We start from the raw sequence: 26,581 nt of genomic DNA on the forward strand, positions 1-26,581 counted from the left end.
CAACACATCCCTGGAAGGGCTCCAAACCCACACGGATGTGGCACCTGGGGACGTGGCTCAGCAGCACCGGGGGAATGGTTGGACCTGATGCACTCAGAGGGGTTTTCCAACCTTTTTAAGGATTTTGTGGCTCCCTGCAGGGCTGACCCTGCACAGGGCCCAGCCAGGGACTCCCTGGGTGACACTGATGATCCCTGGGTGACCATGATGATTCCCTGGGTGTCACCCATCCCTGGGTGACACTGATGATCCCGGGGTGTCACCCATCCCTGGGTGACCACGAGGAGCAGGCTGGAGGGGCAGCACCAGGGGACTCTCACTGCCACACTGCAGGAACAGCTCAGCCCCAAGGAAGTTTTGTGTCTAAATGGGTCAGCCCTGCTCCGGAGCACTTTCATCATTTTGCTATCAATATTTAATGCCCAGCAAAGCCCAGTGCTGCCTCCTCCATCACAGCTTGTCCTGCCTGGCACCATCAGCAGCAGCCCTGGGGGTTTCAAGAGCCAAGTTTCTGTCAAGAAGGAGCCCAGGGAAAATCAGGGGGAAAAGTCAGGGAAAAATCCAGTCCCCATCCAAAGGCATTTAGTTTCTCCTGGCTGTCATGCCAGAGGACGAGGGGACACAAGTCTCAGAGCTCTGAACATCTTTGTGTCGGGGTCTGGGCTTGAGGAGAGCTGGGATGGGGAACCACAGGGGGCTCAGAGCCCCCAGCACTGTGGGAACACCCTCAGCACCCAGCCCTGGCCAGCCCTGCAAGGCTGGGCCATCCCTGGGGCTGGCATCTCCCCCAAGGAGCCAGGAGGGTCCCCAAGAGGTGGCACCAGGGGCTGAGCCCCAGGCTGTGCCCAGAGGAGCTGTGTGCCCTGTGCCCTGCAACACGAGCAGCAGCACTGAAACCTTAACCAGGGCAGGCTCAGCACCACGGGCACCCGGGGCACAGCAGCACCCAGGGATCAGTACCAGGGGAAGGGGAGCAGCACCCAGGGGATGGGGAGCAGCACCCAGGGGACACTCTGGGGAGCAGCACCCCGATCCAGCAGTGGGGGACACCCTGGCCAGGCAGGAGCTGCTGCTCCCCAACACCTCTTTGCCCACCTGCCTGCAGGGGTCCCATCTCCAGGGAAGCCAGGAGGGCTCTCCCAGCCTGGCATGGATGGATGGAGCAGCGTTGCCAGCTCAGAGCCCTGGCAGTGCCCTGGGGTGCTCCCCACAGGTTTCCCAAGGCTGGGCTGCCTCAAGGCAGGGAGAACAGGGCATGGAATTTGGGGTGCCACAGGCTGGCTCCTTCCTCCTGTGCCACACTCATCATCCCTGCACTCCAAACACACCAAACCAGCCACAGTTTCCCTCCTGAACCCCTTAAGGAAGAATTGCTCCCATCCCTCTGGACATGAGGAGAGGCTGTGGTGCCACAGGAACATCGATTAGAGCTGATGGGGAGCTAAGGACCCTCAGGAATTCTGTCCACGCCTTTCTGGACAATTGATTACAGCTGATGGGGAGCTAAGGACCCTCAAGAATTCTGTCCACGCCTTCCTGCACGACAATTCAGCCTGGAGTTCGGGGTGTCCTTAGGCAAACACCTCTTCAAAGGCAGAGCCACTCGCACAGCACCACTGCAAACCCATCTCCCGCATGGAAAAATGGCTTTAAAATGAAATGGAGGTTGGGCTGTAAACGGCAATAATCTCATCTGGCAGGAGGAGACAGATCTGTCTTCGGGGGAAGGAAGATTTGCCAGTCCCTGCTTTCTGCAAAAAGACAATCCTGAGCAGAGGCTGAGCGGGGAGGGAGCTGCCCATCCTCATCCTCATCCTCACCCTCATCCTCGGGGCTCGGGGCAGAGCCCGGCCCAGCTGTGCCGCTACTCGGGGCTGCTGGCAGTGAATCAGCAGCGCCAAAGGTGGGATTACGTTGGCGGAAGGTGCCAGCAGCCTCCGTCTCCCTCTGTAATTACTCCCCGCGTGTAGGCAGCTGCCTGTAGTGGCAGCATCGGCTCGGGGGCGGCTGACAGCTCCTGCACCAGCTCATTAGCACAGTCACTCCCAGGGTGAGCGCTGCTTCTGCAAAACCACCACAATGGGCTCCCCAGCACAGCGCCTCGGGAAAGACGGAGCCGGGCATGGGCATGGGGACGGGCACGGGCATGGGCAGCTGCTGCTCCTGCCAACGCAAACCAAACCCGCCGGGATGGGCAGGGGGCACGGCAAGGATCGGGCACACAGGGAAGGGCAGAGGGCACGGCAAGGATCGGGCACCCAGGATGGGCAAGGGGCACGGCAAGGATCGGGCACCCCGGGATGGGCAGGGGGCACGGCAAGGATCGGGCACCCAGAATGGGCAGGGGGCACGGCAAGGATCGGGCACCCCACAGGATGGGGCTCGGAGGCATCACTCCCCTCCCTGGGGTTGTCTCCTCCTGCCCATGGCAGCGTTCAGGCTCCTGCACAGGCCAAAGAAGCACCTGGGTAAGGGGATTGAGGCACTGGGATTGAGGCACTGGGACTGGTTTTGGAGTCAGACTCCAAAGCTCAAGGAGGCCCAGAACACCCCAGGTGCCCCCAGGGGTGGCTGAAGTCCTCAGTGGAGCAGGGACACGCCAGGCTCCTGCAGGCACCACATGGCACACGCATCTCCAGAGGCCAGGAAAGCACCGCTGCCTTCAGAGCAGCCTCTGCCCAGCACAGGAACCCAAGCAGAGCCAGGACCACCCTCCTGCAGCGCCCAGCACCGAGACGCTGATTCTGGGGGAACCCACGAGATCTCCAGCAGCTCCATCTCCTGCATGTGGCTGCTCCCACCGGCATCCCAAGGAGCCGAGGAGCTCCCTGGTGATGGAGAGCCCCAGCCCCGGCTGTTGGCAGCCCGGGCACCCCTGCCCTGGGCTCTGCCCCGGAACAGCCGGGCCAGCAGCGGCCCCCCAGCCCCGGCTGCCTGGGGACGGGCTCCGCACGTGTCGGGACAGACGGACAGCCCTGGGCCGGGCCCGGGGTGACGGTGACCCGCGCCCCAAACCTGCCATTATCCCCGTGCTTCGAGGACTCCACACCTCAAACAACAACTGAGTCACGGCCGGGGCTGCTCCCAGCCCCTGTTTGCCCAGGCGGTGCCAGGGCACAGCGCCGGGTGCCAGCTCTGCCCCGGACCAAGGGCACGTCCGGGCACACCAGCTGCCGGCCAGGCTGCGAGGGAGCCCCAGGGACCACAGCAAAATGCCACCAAGATTCAGAGCGACCAAGATTTTGGGTGCCCGAACAGCTGTTACACCCCAGAATCTCCAAAACCAACACTTCACAACTTCACCACCGCCTCGGTACTTTTTGTACTACATTCTTCTATCTTTTTTTTCCATTTTTTTTTCTTTTCTTCCCTGCTCTGTGCTCCCAGGTAACTCAATCCAAGCCCTTAAATCACAGGAAATCGTGCAAGCTTCCCAGTTTAACAAACGACATCCTGCGTTACACGTTAGGCTACAGCAGTTTGATTACTCTTGCTCTCAAGACCCAGCCGAGCAGAAACCGCTTCCTTCGGGGGGGAACTCAAACCACGCAAATTCTTGCATTTTCTCAGGACACGGGGAGCGAAGCAGAGAGGAAAATCTGAGAATTCCCGAACACCAAGGGACGGGGAAGGCTCGGAGGGCTCTGGTTTGTGGCAGAACAGCGAGTGCCGGGGGCTGCCCTGCTCGGGGTGATGCGGGGACAGCGCTGCCCACCCGGGCTCGGGCATCCCCACGGGGGTCCCGGGGACCGCGGGTGCCCCGGTGAGGCTGGGGGTGCCCGGGGAGGGCTCGGGGGTGCCCGGGGAGGGCTCGGGGGTGCCCGGGGAGGGCTCGGGGAGGGCTCGGGGTGCCCCAGCGGCCCTACTGGCCCGGCCGAGCGGCTCCGGGCACATCCCAGGGCCGGCCCCGGCGGCGCCTCCGCCCGCTCTGCCCCCGCGCGTCCCGGGGAGGAGAAAGGCGATAATTCCACGATAATTGAAATAACTCGAATATAGGAGAGCGGCGGCCGGGCACCTGTTGCGGACTCACCTTGTAGACATTCTCGGTGAGGCGGTGCACCTCCTCGGAGCGGGCCATGCCGGGCGGGCCGGGCAGCACCATGGGCGGCTGCGGGCGGGCGGGCGGAGCCGGGCGCGGGCGCGGGGAGAGCGCGGAGCGGCGGCCGCCGAGCCTTTTATCAGCTCCCGGAGGCCGTGCCCGCCCCGCACCGCCCCGGACAGCCCCGCGGGGAGGAGCCGGGCCGGGCCGGGCTGGGAGTAACGAGAGGAGTACGAGCGGCGCGGGGGAGGGCGAGAGGGAGGCACCGCGCCTGCCACCCGTGCGGGATCCCGTCCCCGTTCCCCATACCCCATCCCCATCCCTATTCCCGTTCCCCATTCCTCATTCCTATTCCCCATCCCCCGTTCCCCATTCCCCATCCCCAGTCCCCATCCCCATTCCACGGCCCGTTCACGCTCCATATCCCTCCTCCACCCCACTGCCCATCCCACAGCCCAGGACCCTACACCACCCCCCTGCTTTACCCGTCCCCGTGGCTCTCTCTGTGCCCCACATCCCTGAGCTGTCTCCCCCTCCAGCCCCTGCTGGACCCCCACTCTGGGGCTGTGCTCCATCCCCAGCTGTGCCCTGGGATGCGGATGGGTGAGGAACAGCCTGAGAAGGAAGAGCTGCCCATGGTTTGTGGGGTGTTGGTCAGGAGGGTGCGCATTGTCCAGGGAGCCCGACTACAGCTGGGAATGCTCAGCCCAAGGAAAACCAGCCCTGCCTGCCCCCTCGCTGTCCCCAGGCTGTCCTGGCCAGCCAGGAGAGCCAGGATTCCCAAGGGAGGCTCCTGCCAGAGCTCGCCCAGCTCCCTGTGGGACACCCAAGCCCTGCATCCCTGTCCTTCCCATGCCTCGGGCCAAGGACAGTGGATTTCGCCCAGGTGCTGAGGGACACCAGGAGCCGGCCCGTGCCCCAGGGCCAGGGTTCCCATCCCTGTGCCCTCCTCCCCTGGGCACAGCCTCCCTCTGCAGGGTGAGCCGTGGTTAAAGGGAGCCTCAGGGCCAGGCTGTGCCCCTGGGCTGAGCCTCCCTCTCCCTCCTCTGTGCTGTGAGAAGCAGTGAAACAGTTAAGCTGCTGAGTGTGTCATTTTCCCTCACATCCATCAATTCCGAGAACAAGGAGCCCAGGTCGATACCTTGGTCCCAAACCTCCCGTGTCTGTTCCCCTTCCCGCTCTCCCTCCCAGCCCTGGCAGGGCCCAGGAGGGGCAGCTGCTCCCTCTGGCTGCCTTTGGGTCCCATTTTGTCTTCTGCCTCAGAGGTTCCACACTCCAGAGCACAGCGAGGAATTTACAGCCCAGGAGAAGGATTTTCCCCCTGTTTCTGGACTGACCAGTTAACCCTTTCCCACTGGGGCTGAGGAAAGGGAGCAGCCGTGGGACCAGGGCTGGCACCAGGACTGCCCTGGGAGGTGTCCCCAGAGGAATGCCAGGCTGCCTGTGTGGCTGCTGGGACACCACGGTGCCACGTTCCCTCCCCATCCCACGTGGCCAGACACAGTCAGCTCCCTCAGCCAGACACCAGCACCTCTCTGGCTCTCCAGTGAAGGATTCAGGATCAAGCAGCCAGGAGTAGAGTGCCTCTCTCTGCATCTCCATCACCTTATTTTTAGTTACGTTATGTAAGTTCTTCGCTACGTCATGGATGTGGGGGGTTCTTGCATCTAATTCCAGTGTGACAGCCCAGCAATTCAAACAAGCTGTTCCTCTGGTGAGGAAGATAAAAGGATTTGTAATTTCTGATAATAAAAGAGGCCTTTTGGGACGGCCCTCAGAGAATCTCTTCCATCTAGACCTGCTCGCAGACAGCCGCTCCACTTTCTTCCCATGCTCTGCTTCTCCTTATCCTCTGGAATTTGAGTGCTAAAAACCTTTCTCCCTCATATCCCCCTGCTCCCAGAGCTGCTGGAGGCAGCCAGGGAGTTCATTTCCCCCCAGTCAGAGCCACATGGAGCAAATTATCCTTGTCCCTGGCTCTTGCCATGTCCCAGTGCTGGCTGGCAGTGCCCAGGGCTGCCCGTGCTGCCCACGGCCGGCAGCGGTGCCCGAGCCCGCGGTGGCACTGCCACCCTGCAGCACCCTGGGAGCTCTCAGCAGGAAAAACCTGCCTCTGCCTCGTGCCACAGCCTTTGCTTTGATTGCCTTTGATTTATTTCTTTTTTTTTTTTATTTTTTTTCCCTGGTTGCTGCCTCTCTGTCAGGGTGATTCACTCCCGGGGCTCGGCGGCAGCTGGAGCGTGCCCAGGGTAACCATGGTGCCAGAGCCCCGTGGGTTACCTGCATCCCCTTCTCCATGTGCCCGTGTGCAGGCGGGACCATCCAGCACGGGCCGTGGGTGCAGCGTGGGGAAGCACCGCCACGGCAGGCTGGGAACAGCAGTGGGATGAGCAGGCAGCAGCCCCGGGCTGGCAGCGGCCCCATCCCTCCCCAGGATCCCTCCCCGGGGTGACGGCACCGCGGCACACGCGGCACCGGCCACCTCCAGCCCCGGGTGGAGCGGAGTTGCTGTGGCAACAATAACTTATGTAATCCACCCCGCTCGGCTGCAGGTGTGGGGAGGAAATTGTGCTATTTTCGAAGTTTCATTAGGTTCCTTCTTAATTACCAGCGTGGCATCGTGCCAGTGCTCCCGGCCGGGTCATGTGCCTGGCACAGGGACCGAGGGTGGGGACGGGGCAGCGATGGCCACGACAGTGGTGGCTGTGACAGTGACAACCAGGGCAGTGACAACCAGGGCAGTGACAACCAGGGCAGTGACAACCAGGGCAGTGATGGCCAGGGCAGTGACAACCAGGGCAGTGACAACCAGGGCAGTGACAACCAGGGCAGTGATGGCCAGGGCAGTGACAACTGATGGCAGTGGCAACCGATGGCAGTGACAACTGATGGCAGTGATGGCCAGGGCAGTGACAACTGATGGCGGTGACAACCGATGGCAGTGACAACCAGGGCAGTGATGGCCAGGGCAGTGACAGCCAGGGCAGTGACAACTGATGGCAGCGATGGCCAGGGCAGTGACAGCCAGGGCAGTGACAACCGATGGCAGTGACAACCGATGGCAGTGACAACTGATGACAGTGACAACTGATGGCAGCGATGGCCAGGGCAGTGACAGCAGCTGCACCAAGGGGCAGTTCTTGCCCACAGCCCCTCTGTGTTCCCAGCCTGGGGACACTCTTCCTGCTCCCGAAATGCCACCCTGGTTGCTGCCAGGGAGGGACACGGGAGGGAGGTGCTGCAGGACAGCATTGCTGCCCAGGGAGGGGAACGTGGCACTGCAGGGTCACCGAGAGCTGCCACATCCTCAGTGACTCGGGAAGCCTCTGGTGACACAGAGAGAGGAGAGTAAAGGTGGGTTGGAATCCCTGGGGCATTTGAGTGGGCTGTGGCACTGGCCAGCACAGACAGGAGGAAGCACAGGGACCGCCATGGCACCAGTGCTGGCTTTGTCACAGTCCCTGAGGAAATGCTCGGAGTTTCCCAAGGAAGATCGAGCCCCAGCTGCTCCAGGTGGTCACTGGGTTCTCCTGGCACTGCCAGAGCAGGGAGACCAGGCTGGAGAAGCCACCTCCATCTCCATCTCCATCTCCATCTCCATCTCCATCTCCATCTCCATCTCCATCTCCATCTCCACCTCCACCTCCACCTCCACCTCCACCTCCATCTCCATCTCCATCTCCATCTCCATCTCCATCTCCATCTCCATCTCCATCTCCACCTCCACCTCCATCTCCATCTCTTCTCCATCTCAGTCCCACTGGCTCTGTGGCAGCCCCTGGCTCTCTGCTCCTCCTTTTCAGTGTGTGCTGAGGGAAGGCTGAGCCCAGGCAGCCCTGGGTGCCCAGCACAGCCCGAGCAGGGCAGGTGTGTGCAGTGTCACCGTGCTGATGACATTCCCAGGAGCTGCCTGTCCTGTGGCACTGGGCAGATGGCTTCTCCATCAGAGCCCTGACATCACTGCGAGCCCTCCCTGTGCTGTGTCAGGAAGTTTTTCTTTCTAAAATAACCCAAACGTGATTTTTCTGACATCTGGGGTCACTGGGGAGTCGGCCAGGTGGGTTTGAGCCAAACCAACCCCTGTGAGCACAGGATGTGTTTTCCCTGAACACCTCCCTCAGTTCTGTCCCCTGCCCTCCTCAGGGGCCCCTCCTCAACCCCAGGCTGTCCCCCCACTTCCTTTGGAGCACCTCATTGAGGAGCTGGGCCAGCAAACCCCGCACAGCTCCAGGCCTTGGAGCATCCACCCAAACTCAGCCTCCCCCGTGCGGGGCAGCCACTGCTCACCAGGATTCCAGCAGGTGCCTCGAGCTGGCAGGTTTAGGTTAAATATTGGGAATAAATTCCTCCCTGGGAGGGTGGGCAGGCCCTGGTACAGCTTTCCCAGAGAAGCTGTGGCTGCCCCATCCCTAAAAGCGTTCCAGGCCAGGTTGGACAGGGCTTGGAGCAACCTGGGATAGCAGAATGTCCCACGAGCTTTAGGGTCCCTCCCAGCTGTGTGGGTTTGAAAAGCCAGGTGTCTGCTCAGGAGGGCAGGAGCCTCCTGTGAAATGGCAAACGTCAACCCCCTCCTCTGAATTATTATCATTTTGAAACTAAGGGGCTCTCGTGCAAAGCTATGGGAGTATGAATAAGAGTTCTGTACCAGGAAAATGAAAATATAAATGCAATAGTACAAACAAAAAACTCCACGGACAGAGTCAGACCATGCCCTGTCCCCTGTGTGTCAGGGGGTGGCACAGCCCCATCCCATGGGGGCTCAGCCCTCCTGCAGTGCCAGCTGTGGCTCTGCTGGAGCAGGGATCCTGCACAAGGGGGGAGTTTTCCTCTGCAGCTCCAGGGCTGCTGCAGATGGGCCTGGGCTCCCTCTGGCCATGCAGGGCAGCAGAAGCTGCTCCTCTGGCAATGCCCTGGGCAAAGGCTGCTGGGCTGTGCCAGGCTCACATTGGATCCAGGTAGGAATGCTTGGCTCCTGCCCTGGGCAATGCAGCATCTCCCCATGGGATGCTGGAATTGGATCAGCCCTGCAGGGACACTCAGTGGCCATGGACAGCAGAGAATTAATGCTCAATGGCCCATGAACAGCAGAGATCTCCTGGAGGGAGGGCTGGGTGTGGGAGAGATAAAGAAAACTGCCCCATTAACAGAAGATAACTGCCCCAGCTTTAACAGATGGGGATGGAATTCACACCCAGCTACACCTGAGACCCAGCCCAGGCTGTTCCATGATCCTGTCACTGCTGGTGCTGGTGGGAGCTGCTCCCTGAACCATCCAGGGCTCAGGACTCAGGGGCTGACCCTGGGTTGGAAATGTCCCTCGTGTGCCAGCAGCTCCCAGCAGTTAAATCCTGCTGAGCAAACCCAGCAAAGCCATTTACTGGGGATTAGCCAAGGATGAGCAATCCAGGCCCTTCTTCTGCAGGCTGGGAGCTGCAGTGCTGGACCCAGCAATCCCAGCTCCCACCTCAGGCTTGGGCTGATTGCGCCAAGGGGAAACTGAGGCACGACACAGAACCTGGCCTCTCATCCTCCCAGGGTTCCCCTAATCCTGTTGGAAGCAGCAGCTGAGCAGGACTCCCGGCAGTGCAGGCTGCTGTGCCCAGGGATTTGGGGACAGTTCTGCTCCCTGATGTGACACCCGTGTCACTCTGTGCCTCTGAGCACCCAGCCCTGCCCATGGCGAGGGTCACAGGGACTGGGTGCCACCCGAGGGGACAGCCCTGCCACGTGTCCCCTGCGTGTCCCCCTGCCCTGCCAGGGCCGGAGCAGCCTCGGCTCTCCCGGGAGGCTCCCGGGGAGGGCAGGCACAGGGAGGAGCCGGAGTGACGAGGAAACACAGAGTGGGTGGGAGAACAAAGCACTGCGGGTGCTGTGCTGGGCCTGGGAAGATGGAGGGAAGGAGGGAAGGAGGGATGCAGGGGGGGAATGAGGGGTGCAGGGAGGGAATGAGGGATGCAGGGAGGGAATGAGGGGTGCAGGGAGGCTCTGGCTGCTGCACAAGGGGAAGGGGCAGCAGGGCTGGCACTGGCTGTGCCACATCCCTGGGGCTGTGTGCTCTGGGGGAGCCCCAAAACGCACCAGGTCCCCCTCGCTGCCGGGCTGGGGCACAGCCCGAGCCCCGTCCCTCCTCACCTGCCCCAGCGCCTGTTCCACGAGTGAGTAATGCTGAATTACAGCGCTAAGGAGCTCTCTGGGGATCCTTCTGAATAACAGGAATAGTTTATGCGATTTGCATAATTGGTATGATGGGATTTTGCATCACGTTGCTGAGCTCGGGGAAGCGTCCGGGGCAGAGCCGAGGTGCTGCTGGGGGCTCTGGGCACCTTGGGGGGCTCTGGGCACCTTGGGGGGCTCTGGGCACCTCTGGGGGCTGCCTCCCCCCTGCCCAGCCCTGCCTGGGAAGGACCAGGCAGTCACAGAGAGGTGGCAGAAGGGACAGGTTCATGTCCTGCTGCCATGCCCTGCCCGTGTCCCCCCTTGTGTCCCTCAGGCTGGCACTGGGCTGGTCACAGCCCCCTTGGGCACTCCTGAGGGCTGTGGCTGCTCATCCCAGGAGGATCTCAGGCCTGAAGGACTTGGTGCCCAATTGCCCAGCTCCTGCTCCAGCCCCAAGGCCAAACCCAGCTCCCTGCTCGGCATCTCCAGCAGCTCCTCCTGCTTCAAACACAGCCCAGCCCTGGCACTGCTCTCCTCTCATTTCCTCTTCTGCTAATTAATCAGGAGCCAGCCCCGGAGCAGCCGGGCATGGGCACGGCTCTGCTGGGCTGCCCCAGTGACAGCCACGGGCTGGGGACACGGACACGGGCTGGGGACATGGGCTGGGGACACAGACATGGGCTGGGGACATGGGCTGGGGACATGGACACGGGCTGGGGACACGGACACAGGTTGGGGACACAGGCAGAGGACACAGGCAGAGGACACAGGTTGGGGACACAGGCTGGGGACACGGACACGGGCTGGGGACACGGGCTGGGGACACAGACACAGGTTGGGGACACAGGCAGAGGACACAGGTTGGGGACACAGGCTCGGGACACCCATCACGTGGCAGCGCTGGCCCTCGGGGACACCCGGCGTGGCCACGGCTTCACCCACGACTTGAGGAGCCACATTCCACGGCAGGGCAGGGCAGGGCAGCAAAAGTGGTGACACGGGGACGAGTGCCACCTCCCAGTGCTCCTCCCACCCATCGCCACGGGTCCTGCGGCCCCCAGGAGGAGGAACCCGGGAATTCTGGCTCCTACATCGGAGCAGGTCCTGCTCAGGCATTTCAGCCCTGCCAAGACATTTCAGCCCTGCTCAGGCATCTCAGCCCAGCTGAAGAATTTCAGCTCTGTCCAGGCATTTCAGCCCTGCTGAGGCATCTCAGCCTCATTGAGACATTTCAACCCTGCTCAGGCATCTCAGCCCTGCTCAGGCATCTCAGCCCTGCCAAGACATTTTAGCCCTGCTCAGGCATCTCAGCTCCAGCCCTGCTGAGGCACCTCAGCCCTGCCAAGCAGTGGCAGCTCCCGTCTGGCACCAGGAGCCAGCAAAGGTCACATTCCTGGCCATGGGGACAGACCCGCTTTGTTCCCAGCGCTGCTCTAATTAGGAAATTACGCTGATTTTTTTTTTTTTTTTTTCCCACAGTTGAACTATCAAAACTTGGGCTTGTTCCCTGCCAAAGCCTCCTCTACTGTGCTGGTGACTCAGCGTGACACCAGGGCACTGGAAATACGGGAGAGGGAGAGGGAGGGAGCCAGGGGTGGGCTCCCAGCGGGATGGGGGGTGGCACTGCAGGGTTTGGGTGCAGAATGCAGCACCCCAGCAGTGCCCCCACGTGTGGGAAGCACCTGGAACCCCACACAGGGCAGGGCAAGCTCAGGGTGTGGATAATGAAGAGGAGGAGGAGGAGGAGGAAGATGAAAGATCCACGGAACTGTGCCTGGTTCTGAGTCAGGGTTTCCCAGGGAGGGTGGGGGACAAGGGACACTGTGGGCTCATTCCTCTGGGGGGAGCTGAGGGGGGACAGGGAGAGCCCCCGGGGCCTCTGAGCCCCTCGTGCCAAAGCAGCAGGACCCAGGTGAGAGGATCTGACACCTCTGGGGTTCTCAGCTCTGTTTTGTTTTCCCTTGGGTGTTCCAGGAAACATCAGAAGCAGCCCAGCACTGTGTCAGGGGTGCAGCTGTGTCGGGGTGCAGCTGTTCTGGGGCTGTGCAGCTGTTTTGGGGCTGTGCAGCTGTTCTGGGGCTGTGCAGCTGTTCTGGGGGTGGGCTGGCAGCGCTGCCATCCAGCTGTGTTGGCATAGAAACTGCCAGGGCTCTGCCACCACCTCCCGTTACACAATTCCCTCCAAGGCCCGGGAAGAGGCTGCTGAGGAGGGGAGGCAGCTCCAGGCCCTTGCCCCAAACCAGCCTCGTGCCAGCTGCCTGTGGGCACACGGAGGGCTGGGGGTGGCTGGGGAGGGCCCAGCACAGCCCCGGGGAGCAGGGCTGGTGCCCAGCTGCCTCCTGCCCAGCAGGGAACAGGAGTCTGTTTAAAGGCAGGGAACAGGAGTCTGTTTAAAGGCACAGCTGCTTGCACAACGCTGGCTGGAACTCCTGCCCCCCTCTCAGACCTCACTCAGGGTGTGGGACAATGGCTCTGCAGGCAGAGCTCCCAGCCAGGCACATCCCATGGGATGGGGCAGTGTCCCCATGGAACAGGGACTGTCCCTAAGGGGAGAGCAGGGAATGGGCAGCAACATCTCCCAGCAGAGCTCCTCGTTCCCCCCTTCCCCTGCATGGCAATCCCACAGTGCTGGGAATCCCACACCAACTGCTGGGAATAGCACCCAGATCCAGGAGGAGTGGCTGCTCCTGGGAATGCTGCTGGAATTCCCTGGCACTGTCACATTCCCTGTTCCCTGTCACTGTGCTGTGCCTGCCCGGGGCATTGTCCAGCGGCCAGAGCCTCTCCAGAGGGCCCAGGGCAGTGCCAGGCCGTGCCAGTCCCTGTGCCAGGGCTGTGGGCTCCGGGGAGGGCTCTGGGCACTGCAGGGGCAGCCAAGGCAGGAGCTGAGGTTTGTTCCTCCTCTCCAGGGTTTAATTACCCACGAGCAGCGCTGCCTCCCCGCTCCTCTCGCTCAACATCTGGCCAAGTCAAACACAGCTGGAAGAGCTCCGTGTGCAGCCCTCCCGGCGGGGGCCGGCTCCCACCCCGCTGTCACAGCTGAGGGGCACGGGCAGTGCTAATTAAACACTCCCAACTCGGCACAGCTGCTTTCCCAGGGCCTGGCTGGCGCAGGCAGGGGGGTCTGGGCGCATCCCGCTGCTCCCTGCAGCAGGAGAGACCTAAATCAGAGTAACAAGGGAGCAGCTGCTGCCCAAGCACAGCCAGAGGCTCAGGACAGCCCGGGTGGGGCCTCACCCTGCACTGGGTGTCCCCAGCCCCTGTGCCCGTTCCAGACAGGGGACAGTCACACACAGGGGTTCGGGGACGGCTGGGGCAGGGGATGGACAGCTCCACAGGGATGGAAGCACAAAGTCCTGCAAAGGGAGCTGAAATGGGATGGGACAGTTTGGTCCACGTGAGCCCTGGGTCTGGGCATGGAGTGCCTGTGCATCAGTTTGACAATTCCAGAGTATTTCTTACAAATCCCCTAATCTGGCCTTGCTGTAAACCCAAGGAGGGGAGGGCAGTGGCAGAGGCTCTCAAAAACCTCAGCCACACCAGGGCTGTGCCAGGACTGTCCCAGCACTGTCACCTCCCGGGGCCATCCAGGGCTGTTTGTGTCACACACGGAGCCCGCTCTGGAATCTCCTGCCCACATCTCTCCCAGGAGGAGCAGGGAGGAGCAAGGCAGCTCCTGCTCATCCAGAACACTCCCTGTGCAAGCACGAGGCTGAAGAGGAGTCGGAGGAGCCACTGGAGCCATTTATTGTCACAGCACAGCCCCGGGGTCCCAGCCCGCTCCCGGCCCTAACCCTAACCCTGGGGCAGCGATGGGCAGAGGGAGCTGCGGCCGAGCTGCTCCAGACCTTCCTGCGGGATCGGTGAATGGCCCCTCCACTGTGGCAACGACCGATGGAAGGAGCTGCATTAACCCCTTCAGCACCAGCCACGCTCCCTCCTCCCCACACCCACGAGGAGTGCAGGCACCAGGGCCCAGCCCGGCCTTGGCACAGCGTCCCTGGGAGGGCTGGCTCATCTCTCCTGCTGCCAGGATGCTCACCAGACACAAAACCAGAGCACAGGACCTGCAGCACACCCTCCTCAGGCCTCTCCCGCGGCGATGCCAAGCCCAGGGAACAGGGATTTCCCAAAGCAGCAGCAGTGGAAGCGGCACTCCCAGGACAGATCCCTTCCAGCCCCTCCGGGAGAGCCCTGCAGGGGAAGCAGGGCCACCCTGAACAGCCCAGCAGCCGCTGGCACGGGCTGAAGGAGCCCTGAAGGAGAAGGAGAACTGCTCCAGACAGCAGGGCTCTGGTGAAGCCAAGGCTCTCTCTGCTGGGAACGGGCAGCGTTGCAGCTCAGCTGGGACTGAGCAGGGAATGAAGCAGCAGCAGCAGAGCAGGAGCTGTCCCGGCAGGGCTGGCAGGGCTGCAGCAGGGCCTGGCTGTCCCCACGGGGCTGGGGTGAGCAGGGACACGGCCCTGGGATCATCCCACGCAGCTCCAGAGGCAGCAGCTGCTCTGGCAGCACCGTGCTGGTGTCAAACACAGGGCCAGGGACTGGGGGGCTGCTATGGAACATCAGTGAGGACACAGCAGTGGAAATGGGGGGGCACCAAGGCACTCACTGCCTTGGGGACACACAAGGAGGAGGAGGAGGATGCCCTGGCCAGTCTGTGGAACACAACAGAGAGCACATGGAGAGCACAACTGCACCCACAGCTGCTGCTGGCCCAGCACCCCCATCCCTGGGGTCACTTTTTGTCTAGCACCAGATCCCACAACCCCAAGGACAACCCCACAAAGTCTCCAAGGACCCTCTGGTCCTTCTGCTGTCACAGAAATGCAGACGAAGGCTTGTGGCTTCAAGAACATAATAAATGAAGATCTGCAGTGTCCTGAAGAGCATCTGCAAGCTGGCAGGTGAGCTCGGTCCAAGAGCAGCCAGGGCTGCCACCACCTGGCTGCCAGCAGCGTCCCAGAGCCTTCAGCATCCCCGGGAGTCCTCAGAGGGGCTGGGGCTCCCTGAGCTGCTCCCAGAGCACTCTGGAGTGGTGATTTCTGCAGCTTCAGGCCCCGTGTCCACAGCAGCACCAGGAAACGTGTCCAGTTCCCGAGGAAACATCCAGCAGGAGCAGCAGAGTCTGTGGGGTCCATCATCCATCCCTGCCAAAGCTGAACTCTGGCACTGCAGCAGAGCCCACCAGGGAGGAATCCTGGCTCCTGATGGCTCCTGATGGCTCCTGACACGGGCAGGAGCTCCATGCTGGCATGGCAGGAGATTTCTGCCAGCCCAGGGCTGAACCCTGCCCGGCTCCTCAGCTCACAGCAGCTCAGAGCAGGGCTGAGCACCCAGGCTGAGCCTGGCCCAAACCAAACCCCAGCCTGGGCTGGTGCTGTGTGAGCCAGGGGGGTCCAGCCCAGAGCTCCAGCACTGCCCGAGGGCAGCAGGACAGGGCCACGGCCACCCCTGCACAGAGGGACACAGGAGAGAGCAGGGACAGAGGGACACAGACAGCAGAGTGCTCCACAGGCCTGTGCTCACCCAGCACAAACATGATCACTCTGAGCATGGGATTTCCTGGGAATTGGCCAGAGCAAAGGCAGACTGGCCACCAGAATCAAACCTACAGAGAAAAACTTTGGCTTTGGATGATTTAGAGTTGCTGTTTAATCCCGAGACAGCGCAGCTGAGTGAGTCTGGAGTTTAAGTTACAAAAAAAGAAAGCACTAGAAAATAATCTTGATACAAGAGCGATAATCAGCTGAGGTTCCCCACCCTGTGCAGGGAATCCTGCTCCACAATCCACCCAGCACAGCTGGGATGCTGCCAAGGCATTGCCTGCTCCCAGCCCACACTGGGAGGGCAAACTGTCCAGGGGGAGAGTTTGGAGGGGGAATCCCCAGCACTGGGAGTTAAGATGCTGCCACCAGCTCTGGCTTTGGCCTGTTCTTGATGGGTGACACCTCTGTGGAAGGAAAAGAAACTTGTTACAGAATCAGGGAATGCAAATATCCTGCAGCCATCTGCTGAGGAGGATCCAGGGCTCAGAGTCCACTCTGCACAGCACCTGAACTAAGAGAAATTGGTTATAAATAATCCCACGTTCCCATGTGGAAATGCCCCTTTTTCAGAGCACTGAAGAATTACAGACTTTCAGACCATGCCCAGCCCAGGGACAGATCCTGGGCAGGAGCAGGAGCAGGGCCAGCCCTGCCCTCACCCCTGGGCTGTTTTGTTTGGCCTCAGTGCTGACATCTGAGCCCTGTTTAGGAGTAAACAAGCTCCAAGGAAACCAGCCCCATTCCCCACATGCCAGATTGCTGCTGGGCAGATTCCACAGAGGGAAATGGCTTCTTCCAGCTCCTCTTTGCACAGGCAGGGAGGTCCAGCTCCTGTGAGTGACAGCTCAGGGCTCTGCTGTCTCCTCTGTTCCAGGAGAAGTCTTCACTGAATTTTCAGCTCCTCACCACAGACACCTGATGAATCCCAGTGGGCTCCCTCCTTGCCAGGCAGGGCCACCAGGGCCTGTTTGGTCACTTTCTTAGTGAGCTCTCTCACTTCCCAGCTTCATTCCCACACAAATCCATCCACTGAGGCTTCAGATTGCTCAGGAACACTCAGGGACCACCAGCTGCGAGCTCTGACAATCCTGGGACTGTGGGGCTCCAGTGATCCTCATCCAGCTGCTTGCAAAGCACTGGGAAGTGAGGTGGGAAGGGCTCCAAGTCATGCCAAGGCTCAGGGAAATGCAGTGCTGTGCAGGGTGAGTCCAGCATCCACAAAACACCCTGAGCTGTGTGATGGGAGCAGCCCAGGGCTGTGGGAGGAAGGAATTCCTGCTGGAGCCTCCTGCTGGAATGAGGTGTCTCAGGGCAGGAGGTGCCTCAGAGCAGGTACAGGATGTGACAGGGCCAGCAGGTGTCACCCAGGGAGCTCCCCAAGGCAATGCCAGACGCTGATGGAACAGGGAGTGGAGCCTGGGGTGCTCCTGCAGCGAGGGCTCAGCTGGGCCTGTCCCACCCCAGGAGCTGCTGTCCCCTCCCTTTCCCCAGGACACTCACACTGGGACAGGGGCTCAGGGCACTGCAGGGGACAGGAGCACCCGAAGCCAAAGCTGTGCAAGGAGAACATACCTGGGATCTTCTCTGGGAGCGGCTCCGAAGGAACTTCTGGGAGCTCCAACTGTTCCTGCAAGGACACGACAGACAATGTGTCACACATGTCACAGCTGGGGCAAGCACGGGGGACAATGGCCCACATCTCCCCCAAGAGGAGCTCTGAGAGCAGCAAAAAGGGGGGAGCAATGGCCCACATCTCCCCCAGACTGAGCTCTGAGAGCAGCAAAAAGGTGCTCTTTAACTGCTGCTAAAAACAGCTTTCTGAAAATGGGGGTTTTAACCACAAATATCAACCCCACCTGAGTAATAGCATTTAATTCTTCTAGAATGGCATCTTCATCCTCCTCAGTCAGGCTGCCAGCCAGGAGCTCGTCTATTTGCTGTGGGGGAGAGGGAAGGACATCACACCTCAGCCTGGTGGGTGAGTGCCCAGCCCAGCAGCTCTGTGCCAGCCCCCCATGCACGCACCCTCTGGTACTCCACAGCATCCTGGGTCTCTCCTATTATCCTTTCCACCTCTTCTATGGACATAACCTGAAGGGCAGAGCCAAAGTCCAGGTGTGGGAGGGGCCAGCAGGGAGGCAGCTGCAGCCAGGCCCCTCTGAAGTGCCCCAGCCACGGGTACCTGGTGCATTTTGTTCAGACACTCGTTGCCTATCTTGAGGCCCTCGATGACCTTCATTTCAATCTGGGTGAATTCAATGTCCTGGACCTGCAGTGGGAAGGAGAAAGGGAAGAGGAGCCTGTGACACCTTGGCCAGGCACGGCACAGGCTGCCCTGTGAACCCTGCAGGGATTAACAGACATGGTGTGACTGTGTTCACAGGGGTGTGAGGATGAGGGAACAGACGAGGATCTGACTCCATGTTTCACAAATCTGATTTAGTATTTTATGATATATATTACATTAAAACTATACTAAAGGAATAGAAGAAAGGATTTCATCAGAAGGCTGGCTAAGAATAGAAAAAGAAGGAATGATAACAAAGGCTTGTGGCTCATTCTCTGTCCGAGCCAGTTGGGCTGTGATTTGCCATTAATTAGAAACACCCACATGAGCCCAATCCCAGATGCACCTGTTGCATTCCACAGCAGCAGATAACCATTGGTTACATTTTGTTCCTGAGGCCTCTCAGCTTCTCAGGAGGAAAAATCCTAAGGAAAGGATTTTCCATAAAAGATGCCTGTGACAGACATGGGGATGTGGCAGCTGGGGACAGAGGTGGCCTTGGCAGTGCTGGGGAACAACTGGGCTCAGAGGGCTCTTCCCACCTAAATAATGCCATGGCTGCCACTCTTAGGCACACACAGGCTGCCAGGGCCACAGAGAAGCTGCACGGAGCAATCAGTGGAGCCCTTCAGTGCTGTCAGTGGCACCAGCAGCAGGAAACATCCACACAAAAAGCTCAGCCCAGGAAGCTGCACCAGCAGGTCCAACAGCCCTTGAGGTGATTTCACCAGATTTTCCAGCTTCCAGCCCCAGCTGAGCCCTCCCCAAACCCAAACACATCCAGTTCTGAAATGACAGGGCTGACACAAGCCAGGAAGGCCCCAGTGCAGCCATCTCCCCTGTGAGTAACCTTTCAGCAATTTCCAAAGCACACATTTAGCAGGGAACCTGCAGTTTTAAACACACCACTCTGTGACTCCAGGGAAAATTGTGGTTCACACACAATTTTGGAGACATTTGCCCTTGGACAGAGGCTGAACACCTGCTAGCTGGAATGGAATGGAATTCCAGGGGATCCCCACCCCAGGAGAGCCCCAGGCCTGGCTCACCATCCGCTCCAGGTTGCTGATCTGGTTCTCTGTTTTATCCAGCAGCTGCTCCTGGTACCGTTTCTTCTTCAGCAGGAGCATGGCTTTCCTGAGGGACACAGAGGGATGAAGCAACTGGAGCCCAAAGGAGCCCACCACAGCCACACTTGTTCCGTGCTTCTGCTAAAAGGGCACAACTCGTGTGGAGCTGAATTGGCAGCCTGGGCCTGCTCCTGTGAGCAGCAAGGATGAGCAAAGTGGGTATTGGGAATAACTCCTGCCCTGGGAGGGTGGGCAGGCCCTGGCACAGGTGCCCAGAGCAACTGGGGCTGCCCCTGGATCCCTGGGCAGGTGTGGAACACCCTGGGGCAGTGGAAGGTGTCCCTGCCATGGCAGGGGTGGCATGGGATGGGCTTTGAGGTCCCTCCAACCCAAACCCATCCCGATTCCCCCAGTGCAGTGGGAACGGGAATTAAAATATCGGGAATGGGAATTGATTAAACTATCGGGAATGGGGATAAATGTCACCTCCCGGTGATACCCTGGCGGTGGCACTGTCCCCCTGGCCCCCCGGCCCCGGTGACCCTGTCCCTCACTCTTTCTTGCCGTCCCGGAGCAGCTGCCGGGCCAGCGCCCGCTCCCGCTCCAGCCCCAGGCTCAGCCGCTTCTGGTACTGCCGGAGCTTGTCCCGCTGCTGCTTCAGTTGCTGCGGGACAGACGGACAGGGGGACGGACAGGGGGACGGACAGGGGTCACAGCTCAGCCCTGACAGCTCCACGCCCCCTCCAGCACCGCCGTTCCCCAGCCCGGTCTGTCCCCGCCGTGTCAGCGACAGCACCGGGGGTCCCTCAGCCCCAGCACGGCCCGGTCCGTCCCGCTCTCTCCCCAGTTCCCGGCACGGCCCGGTCCATCCCCCCGTTCCCCGGTCCGGTTCGGTCCGTGCCCCCGCTCCCCGGCACGGCCCGGTCCATGCCCCGCTCCCCAGCCCGGCCCGGTCTGTCCCGCTCTCCCCCACTCCCCGGTCTGTCCCGCTCTCTCCCCACTCCCCAGCCCAGCCCGGTCCATCCCGGTCCATCCCCCCTCACCAGCACGGCCCGGTCCTGCTCCGTGACGCGGCTCCGCCGTTTCCGCCCGAACAGGTTCCCCATGGCCGCTCCTGCCCGGCCCGGCCCGGCCCGGCCCGCCCCCGACGGCGGCCGCGAGGGGCCCGGCCCCGCACAACGCGCAGCGAGCGCGGCAGTACCGGGAGAGAAGCGCTGGGGGGCGCGCTGGGGACGGGAATATCGGGAATGGGAATGATTAAAATAATATCGGGAATGGGGATTAAAATATCGGGAATGGGAATTAAAATATCGGGAATGGGGATAATACCAGGAATGGGGATAATGATATCGGGAAGGGAGGTAATAATTTCGGGAATGGGAATAATAATAATAATGTCGGGAATTAGGATAATAATATCGGAATGGGAATAAAAGTATTGGGAATGGGGATAATAATATTGGGAATGTAGATAATAATCTAGGGAATGGGGATAATATGGGGAGTGGGATGTAGGGAATAGGATCTAGGGGATGGGAGGTATGGAGGGAGGCTGCAGGGGTTGGGGTTACAGGGATAACTCTGATTTACTCCCAGAGTGATGGAATTGTTTGGGGTGGAAGAGTCCCCAAGCCCATGGTGTCCCTGGCACTGCCAGGATCCACGGATCCCTCTGGCTGCAGCCAGTGCCCAGAGCTGCATTTGCCCCCTGGCACTGCCATTGCTGCTGGCACACTCATCTGTCACCAACACCCCCTCTGTGCTCAGCCAGACCCCGAGCCCTGCACCCCAAATCCCACCTGGCTCCTCCTGGGCCTCCCCCAGCCCCACACAAGGATCCTCACACCAGGAAGTGTTTCTGCATTTATTTTTTATTAACCATTTATTTGTCTGTAATCGTTTTTACTCTCACATTACAATCGTGTGGGGGTTTTTATATAATTTTTTTAAACTTTATTTTTGTAAAATAAATAGAGATAAGTGAACTTTTAAGGTAGGACGCTCTCCAGACCCTTGGTTAAACTCTGTGATCCCATGATTGAATCTCTGCATCAGACCTGTGGAAGCACAGTCCACACACGCTCAGGTAAAAGCCCAAAATTTCCTTAAAATTCCCCATCCTGGGCGTGGGGCTGCACCAGAGCCAGGCAGGAGCAGCAGCTCCCACATGCCAGGAATGTCCTGTTCCTTTCACAAACACACTGATACGAGTTAAAAATCCATTTTTTTTTCTTGAAGCTGTGAATGTTAAGGGTTATGTGAGATCCCAAACTCTGCTCCCACCCCCGCGGGCAGCCCGGGACGAGGCACAGCTCTGTTAGACCATAATTAACTCTGGGTAACTTACACGTGGGTTTTTAGGTAGTTTTGGAGTTTCAAGCCTTTGATTGGTTATCCTGGGGTGGCGGGGATGGTGCTCAGGGCACCGACATCAGCTCCATGCCGTGCCTGGGACCTCTCCAGGCAGAGCCCCTGAGCCTGGGGGGCACACAGGGACCCGGGGCCAGCAGCAGCACGGGGGACATGGGGCAGCCAGGGCCAGCACAGGGACAGGGGCTCTGAGCCCTTCTCTCACTGCATCATCCCCTCTGCACAGCTGGCAGAGAGCTCTGAGCCCTTCTTGCACAGGGACAGAGGGATCTGAGCCCTTCCCTCACTGTGTTCCCCTCAGTTTCACTCACAGAAGGTTCTGAGCCCTTCCCTCACTGCATTCCCCCTGCACAGCTGGCAGTTCAGAGGGTTCTGAGCCCTTCCCTCACTGTGTTCCCCTCAGTTCACTCACAGAAGGTTCTGAGCCCTCCCCTGACTCTGCTGGAGCCTGCAGATCCCGTGGCACTGCTGGGGGAGCACTGGCAATTCCTGCAGTGAGTTCTGTGCCTTGGCTGTGCTCTGCCTTCCCACACCCATCCCCAGCCCCAGCAGGGATCCCAGGGCACAAAACATTCATTATTCAGACATGGAAGGTGCAGAGATGGAGCAGGCCTTGCCTGGACAGCTGGGATGAGGGAGCTCAGAGATGCCTTCCTCCTCCTCCTCCTCACCATTCTCCATGCCCAGGTGCTCCCATGCCTGCTCCCAGAGGGGCAGGTGAGCCCCAGCCATGGTGTGCAGCTCTGGGTGCCCAGTCCTGGCCTCTCCTGGTGCCCAGCAGCCGTGGGGAGCACAGGGAGCGGGATGGGCACAGCTCTGTGGCTGTGCAGGCGGCACAGGGACAGTGGCAGCAGTGCCCGAGGTGCCCCCAGCTCCCCACGGGCACCCTGGGCCTGGCTGGAAGGTGCTGACACCACTGAAGTGCTCCAGGCTCGCTGGGACGTCAGAGATCTTCGCTCCCTTTCTGCCCTCCTCTTCCTCACACGCAGCTTTATGGTGTGGGACGTCCTGCCCTGCTCCTGCCATCTCCCTGAGCCCCTTCCTGCGGGACCCCTGCCTGCCCAGGCCACCAGGTCCCCTCTGTCCTTGCTTGCAGGGGGAGCAGGTGCAGGCACGAGGAGGAGGAGGAGGAGGAGGAGGAGGCTCATGCTGCCCTGCTGGGGTGGCTGCCCTGGCCCAGCAGCTGGGTTTGGCACAGGGTTGGCAGCAGCTGGAGGGTCCTGTGGAGCTGGAGGTGAGTCCTGACAGTCCTTGAAGAACCCACACTGCAGCAAAACAAGGAACAAAGACTAAAACGAGACCCTTCTCAAGGGCGTTGCCTCATCCAAGTCCTTTGGAGCTCAGGAGCCGTGTTTCTGACAGAGAAGCCAACCACTGGAAACAAAAATAAATGTTCCTTTTCTGTAGCTTTGAGAGGATATAGCTGGAAAACAAAACAAAACAAAACCAGGAGATTGTCTCTTCCCCTTGTCAAACCCATCAGTAGCTAAGTCAGAAGAACAAATGTTCAAGTTATGGGGTGCAGCAGCAGCCAACACGAAACATTCAAGTCGATGATTTCTCTATGTACAGGAGCCCCCCCTGGGGCCGTCATCTGATCCTCTTCTCCACCGAGTACACCGAGATGTAGAAGTCATTGCTGCCGACGGCCAGGTGGGGCTGCGGAGAGCAGAGGGACAAAGGGACACGGTCACACCTGGCCCGGGCTGGGGGAGCCACAGCGACCGGCCAGGACACCCCTCCCTCCTGTCCTAGGGTGACACATCCCCCCTGTGCCTCCCGGGGCAGCTCCAGGGATGGGCACTGCAACCCTCCCTGGGCAGCGCCAAGCCCTGAGCCCCTTTCCATGGGGAAATTCCTGCTGTGCCCACCCTGAGCTGCCCTGGCCCAGCCTGAGGCCGTTCCCTCTGCTCCTGTCCCTGTGCCCTGGAGCACAGCCCGACCTGGGGCTGTGCCCTCCTGGCAGGAGCTGTGCAGAGCCACAGGGGCCCCTGAGCCTCCTTTGCTCCAGGCTGAGCCCCTGCCCAGCTCCCTCAGCCCCTCCTGGGGCTCCAGACCCTTCCCAGCTCCCTCAGTCCCTCCTGGGGCTCCATTCCCTTCCCATTCCCTGCCCAGCTCCCTCAGCCGCTCCTGGGGCTCCATTCCCTTCCCAGCTCCCTCAGCCCTTCCTGGGGCTCCATTCCCTTCCCATTCCCTGCCCAGCTCCCCCAGCCCCTCCTGGGGCTCCATTCCCTTCCCAGCTCCCTCAGCCCCTCCTGGGGCTCCATTCCCTTCCCAGCTCCCTCAGCCCTTCCTGGGGCTCCATTCCCTTCCCAGCTCCCTCAGCCGCTCCTGGGGCTCCATTCCCTTCCCATTCCCTGCCCAGCTCCCTCAGCCCCTCCTGGGGCTCCATTCCCTTCCCAGCTCCCTCCTGTGACCCACTCCAAGGTCCAGCTGTGGAGCAGTGACAGGCACAGGTGTCAGTGACCCAGCTGCTCCACAGCTCTGCAGGAGTTATAGGCCCATTTCAGCCACAGGAGAAAATTATGGGCACTATTAGTTGCCAACTGCCAACATAATTTCCCTAAATGACTGCAAATCTGCTCGTTAGGAGCCATGGCTGGGCTGAAAATGAGAATTTCCTGCAGTGAGGGGACCTGGCCCCTCCGGACAGGGCTTTGCTTTGCTTGTTTAAAGAGCAAACTGCTCTTCCCATTACATATTAAAATATTTGTGAGCTGATCTGCAGGTTTCTAAAATAACTCTTGTTATTTAAATGGATGTTTTCCCATCCATTCATTGTTTTCTCAGGTTTTCCAGCTCCTCCACTTATTCTCCTCCCTGGGTGTGCAAAGTCCACTACACAGATGGGACCTCCCTCCTCCCTGAGCAGCACCCAGGTTCTCTGTGGAAGCACTGCAGAGCCCCTCAGCTGGGCCAGACTCCAGAATCTCCTTTTGTTCTGCCCCATTCCAGCTGGGCCAGACTCCAGAATCTCCTTTTGTTCTGCCCCATTCCAGCTGGGCCAGACTCCAGAATCTCCCTCTGCTCTGCCTCATTCCAGCTGTCCCAGCTCATGCCTTTAATTCCCACAGCTCTCCCATTTTCCTGAGGTGCACTTTCTGCCTGCCCAGCACCAGCCTCAGGTGAGAGCAGCCCAGTGAGGCAGCTGGGAGTGAACAAGCCCAGGAATTCAGGAATCTGGGGAGTGCTGCTGGCACCTCGGACAGCTCCCGGGGCTGGGATGGGGCTGCAGCTCAGCTGGACGGGCTCGGGAGCTGCTGGAACCAGGGAGGGACAGCTCCCCTCACCCTGGGGCTGTTGGATCCTGCACAGCCGGGCTGGGCCAGCTCCCCTCATCCCAGGGGGTCCCTGTGCCACCCCACCATGGCAGCAGGAGGGTACAGACCCAGTGGGGGTGGAAGGCCAGGCAGCTGATGGCTCCCACTCTCTGGCCCATGAAGCCATCGTAGTACTTGATGTTGTTGATGAGCTCCCCGTTGCCGTTGTAGATGGCAGTGAACTGGTTCATGGAGCCACTGGAAGGGAAGGGACACAACTGGAGTCACTGGGAGTGCTGGGAGGGGACAAAACTGCTGCTGCAAAATGGCTGAGCTGTGTGCCAGGCCATGTCCCCGAGTGGGAGAGCACTGACCGGTGGCCAGAACCACAGTGGACACCTGGGGCAGGAAAACACAGAGAACTGATGCCCAAACACAGCCAGAGCACCCCAAACAGGCTGTGGGGCAGCTGCTGGTCCCCAGGCACTGCCCACAAACACAGAACAGGGAGCTGGTGTCCAGGGTTCACTGAGGGGTAAAACAGGGATAAAGCTCCTGAGCAGCAAGCACAGGAAAGAAGCTGCACTGCTGGGGTGGGGTTAAAAACAGTACAGCCAACAGCACCCCATGAATGATGCCTGTGGAGACAAATCATCCTCTCCAGGGATCATGGAATGGCTGGGGTCCAGAGAGACCCTAAATCATCCTCTCCAGGGATCATGGAATGGCTGGGGTTGAGAGAGACCTCAAAGCCCATCTTGTTCCACCCTCTCATGGCAGGGACATCTCCCACTGTCCCAGGTGCTCCCAGGCCATCCAACCTGGCCTGGGACACTGCCAGGGATCCAGGGGCAGCCCCAGCTTCACTGGGCACCTGTGCCAGGGCCTGCCCACCCTCCCAGGAAGAATTTCCCCAGTGTCCCATGTACCCCTGCCCTCTGGCAGTGGGAAGCCATTCCCCCTCATCCCAGCACTCCAGGCCCTGCTCCCTCCCTGTGATGCCCCTGGATCACCCCTGTGCTCCCTGCAGAGCTCCCTGAGCTGCAGGGATGGCAGCAGCACTCACCAAGCAAACAGGTTGGCCTGGGGGTGGATGTCCAGGGCCGTGAGCCCCTTGACGATCTGCAGCACCTTCATGGACTCGGGCATGCGGGGGTCGAAGAAACGCACGTCCCCATTGACACTGCAACGACACAGAGCCAGCCTGGGACACAGAAACAGCCCCCAGAGCCAGCCTGGGACACAGAAACAGCCCCCAGAGCCCCAGAGCCAGCCTGGGACACAGCAACAGCCCCCAGAGCCCCAGAGCCAGGCTGAGACACAGAAACAGCCCCCAGAGCCAGCCTGGGACACAGAAACAGCCCCCAGGGCCCCAGAGCCAGCCTGGGACACAGAAACAGCCCCCAGGGCCCCAGAGCCAGCCTGGGACACAGAAACAGAGCCCCAGAGCCAGCCTGGGACACAGAAACAGCCCCCAGAGCCAGGCTGGGACACAGAAACAGCCCCCAGAGCCAGGCTGGGACACAGAAACAGAGCCCCAGAGCCCCAGGACCCCCAGAGCCACAGGGAATGCAGGTGTGGGGCTGCCCGTGGGCCAAACTCCTCCGTGGGGCACTGGGAGAGGGAACAGACATGGCTGGGTTCCACCAGGGCCAGGATCTGATCCCACCCACAGCACGTTCTGTGCTGAGGGAACAGCTGGGAGTGACCCCAGAGTGCTGATCCCACAGTGCTGATCCTACAGTGCTGACCCCACAGTGCTGACCCCACAGTGCTGATCAATCACTGCTGACCCCACACTGCTGATCCCAAATTGCTGATCAATCATTGCTGATCCCTCACTGATCCCACAC

The 26,581-nt window shown here is 60.4% G+C and overlaps 3 protein-coding genes across 11 annotated transcripts in view; all 3 read right to left on the bottom strand.

Annotated features, from left to right (window-relative positions):
• The window catches only part of BAIAP2 (BAR/IMD domain containing adaptor protein 2), a 41,699-nt gene extending 37,518 nt beyond the window's left edge, over nucleotides 1–4,181 (bottom strand). For 5 of the 6 annotated variants that reach the window (XM_077188258.1, XM_054645241.2, XM_077188257.1 and 2 more), the window contains exon 1: nucleotides 4,031–4,181. In XM_077188258.1, coding sequence (XP_077044373.1) covers nucleotides 4,031–4,102 — 72 coding nt within the window. In that variant the 5' untranslated portion in view covers nucleotides 4,103–4,181. The remainder of the gene's footprint in view (nucleotides 1–4,030) is intronic. The other variant, XM_054645242.2, reaches the window with a different exon arrangement.
• An 11,648-nt stretch (nucleotides 4,182–15,829) lies between these two features.
• On the bottom strand, nucleotides 15,830–20,266 carry CHMP6 (charged multivesicular body protein 6). Its single transcript, XM_054645082.2, has 8 exons — nucleotides 20,142–20,266; nucleotides 19,653–19,762; nucleotides 19,078–19,165; nucleotides 17,924–18,010; nucleotides 17,767–17,832; nucleotides 17,598–17,678; nucleotides 17,314–17,368; nucleotides 15,830–16,145 (listed from the first exon to the last, which is right to left on the bottom strand). The coding sequence occupies exons 1-8, from the start codon at nucleotides 20,202–20,204 to the stop codon at nucleotides 16,093–16,095; spliced, it is 603 nt and encodes a 200-aa protein (XP_054501057.1). The 5' UTR covers nucleotides 20,205–20,266; the 3' UTR covers nucleotides 15,830–16,092.
• Nucleotides 20,267–20,951: 685 nt separating this feature from the next.
• RPTOR (regulatory associated protein of MTOR complex 1) overlaps nucleotides 20,952–26,581 on the bottom strand; it is a 113,741-nt gene continuing 108,111 nt past the window's right edge. For all 4 annotated transcript variants that reach the window (XM_077188157.1, XM_054645004.2, XM_077188156.1 and 1 more), the window contains 3 exons: nucleotides 25,795–25,911; nucleotides 24,857–24,986; nucleotides 20,952–23,127 (listed from right to left, as the gene is read on the bottom strand). In XM_077188157.1, the coding sequence (XP_077044272.1) occupies nucleotides 23,059–23,127; nucleotides 24,857–24,986; nucleotides 25,795–25,911 (316 nt within the window). In that variant the 3' untranslated portion in view covers nucleotides 20,952–23,058. The remainder of the gene's footprint in view (nucleotides 23,128–24,856; nucleotides 24,987–25,794; nucleotides 25,912–26,581) is intronic.

The sequence above is a fragment of the Agelaius phoeniceus genome, chromosome 19, assembly GCF_051311805.1.
Source record: "Agelaius phoeniceus isolate bAgePho1 chromosome 19, bAgePho1.hap1, whole genome shotgun sequence".
Taxonomy (NCBI): domain Eukaryota; kingdom Metazoa; phylum Chordata; class Aves; order Passeriformes; family Icteridae; genus Agelaius; species Agelaius phoeniceus.

Bases quoted from the DNA above. Each gene is read 5' to 3' on its own strand.
- CHMP6 (XM_054645082.2), bottom strand. From the start codon at position 20,204: ATGGGGAACCTGTTCGGGCGGAAACGGCGGAGCCGCGTCACGGAGCAG. The intron at 17,679-17,766 runs GTGCGTGCATGG...TCTCCCCCACAG, and splicing joins ATGCTGTGGAGTACCAGAGG to CAAATAGACGAGCTCCTGGC. The intron at 17,369-17,597 runs GTGGGGTTGATA...GTGTCCTTGCAG, and splicing joins AATTAAATGCTATTACTCAG to GAACAGTTGGAGCTCCCAGA.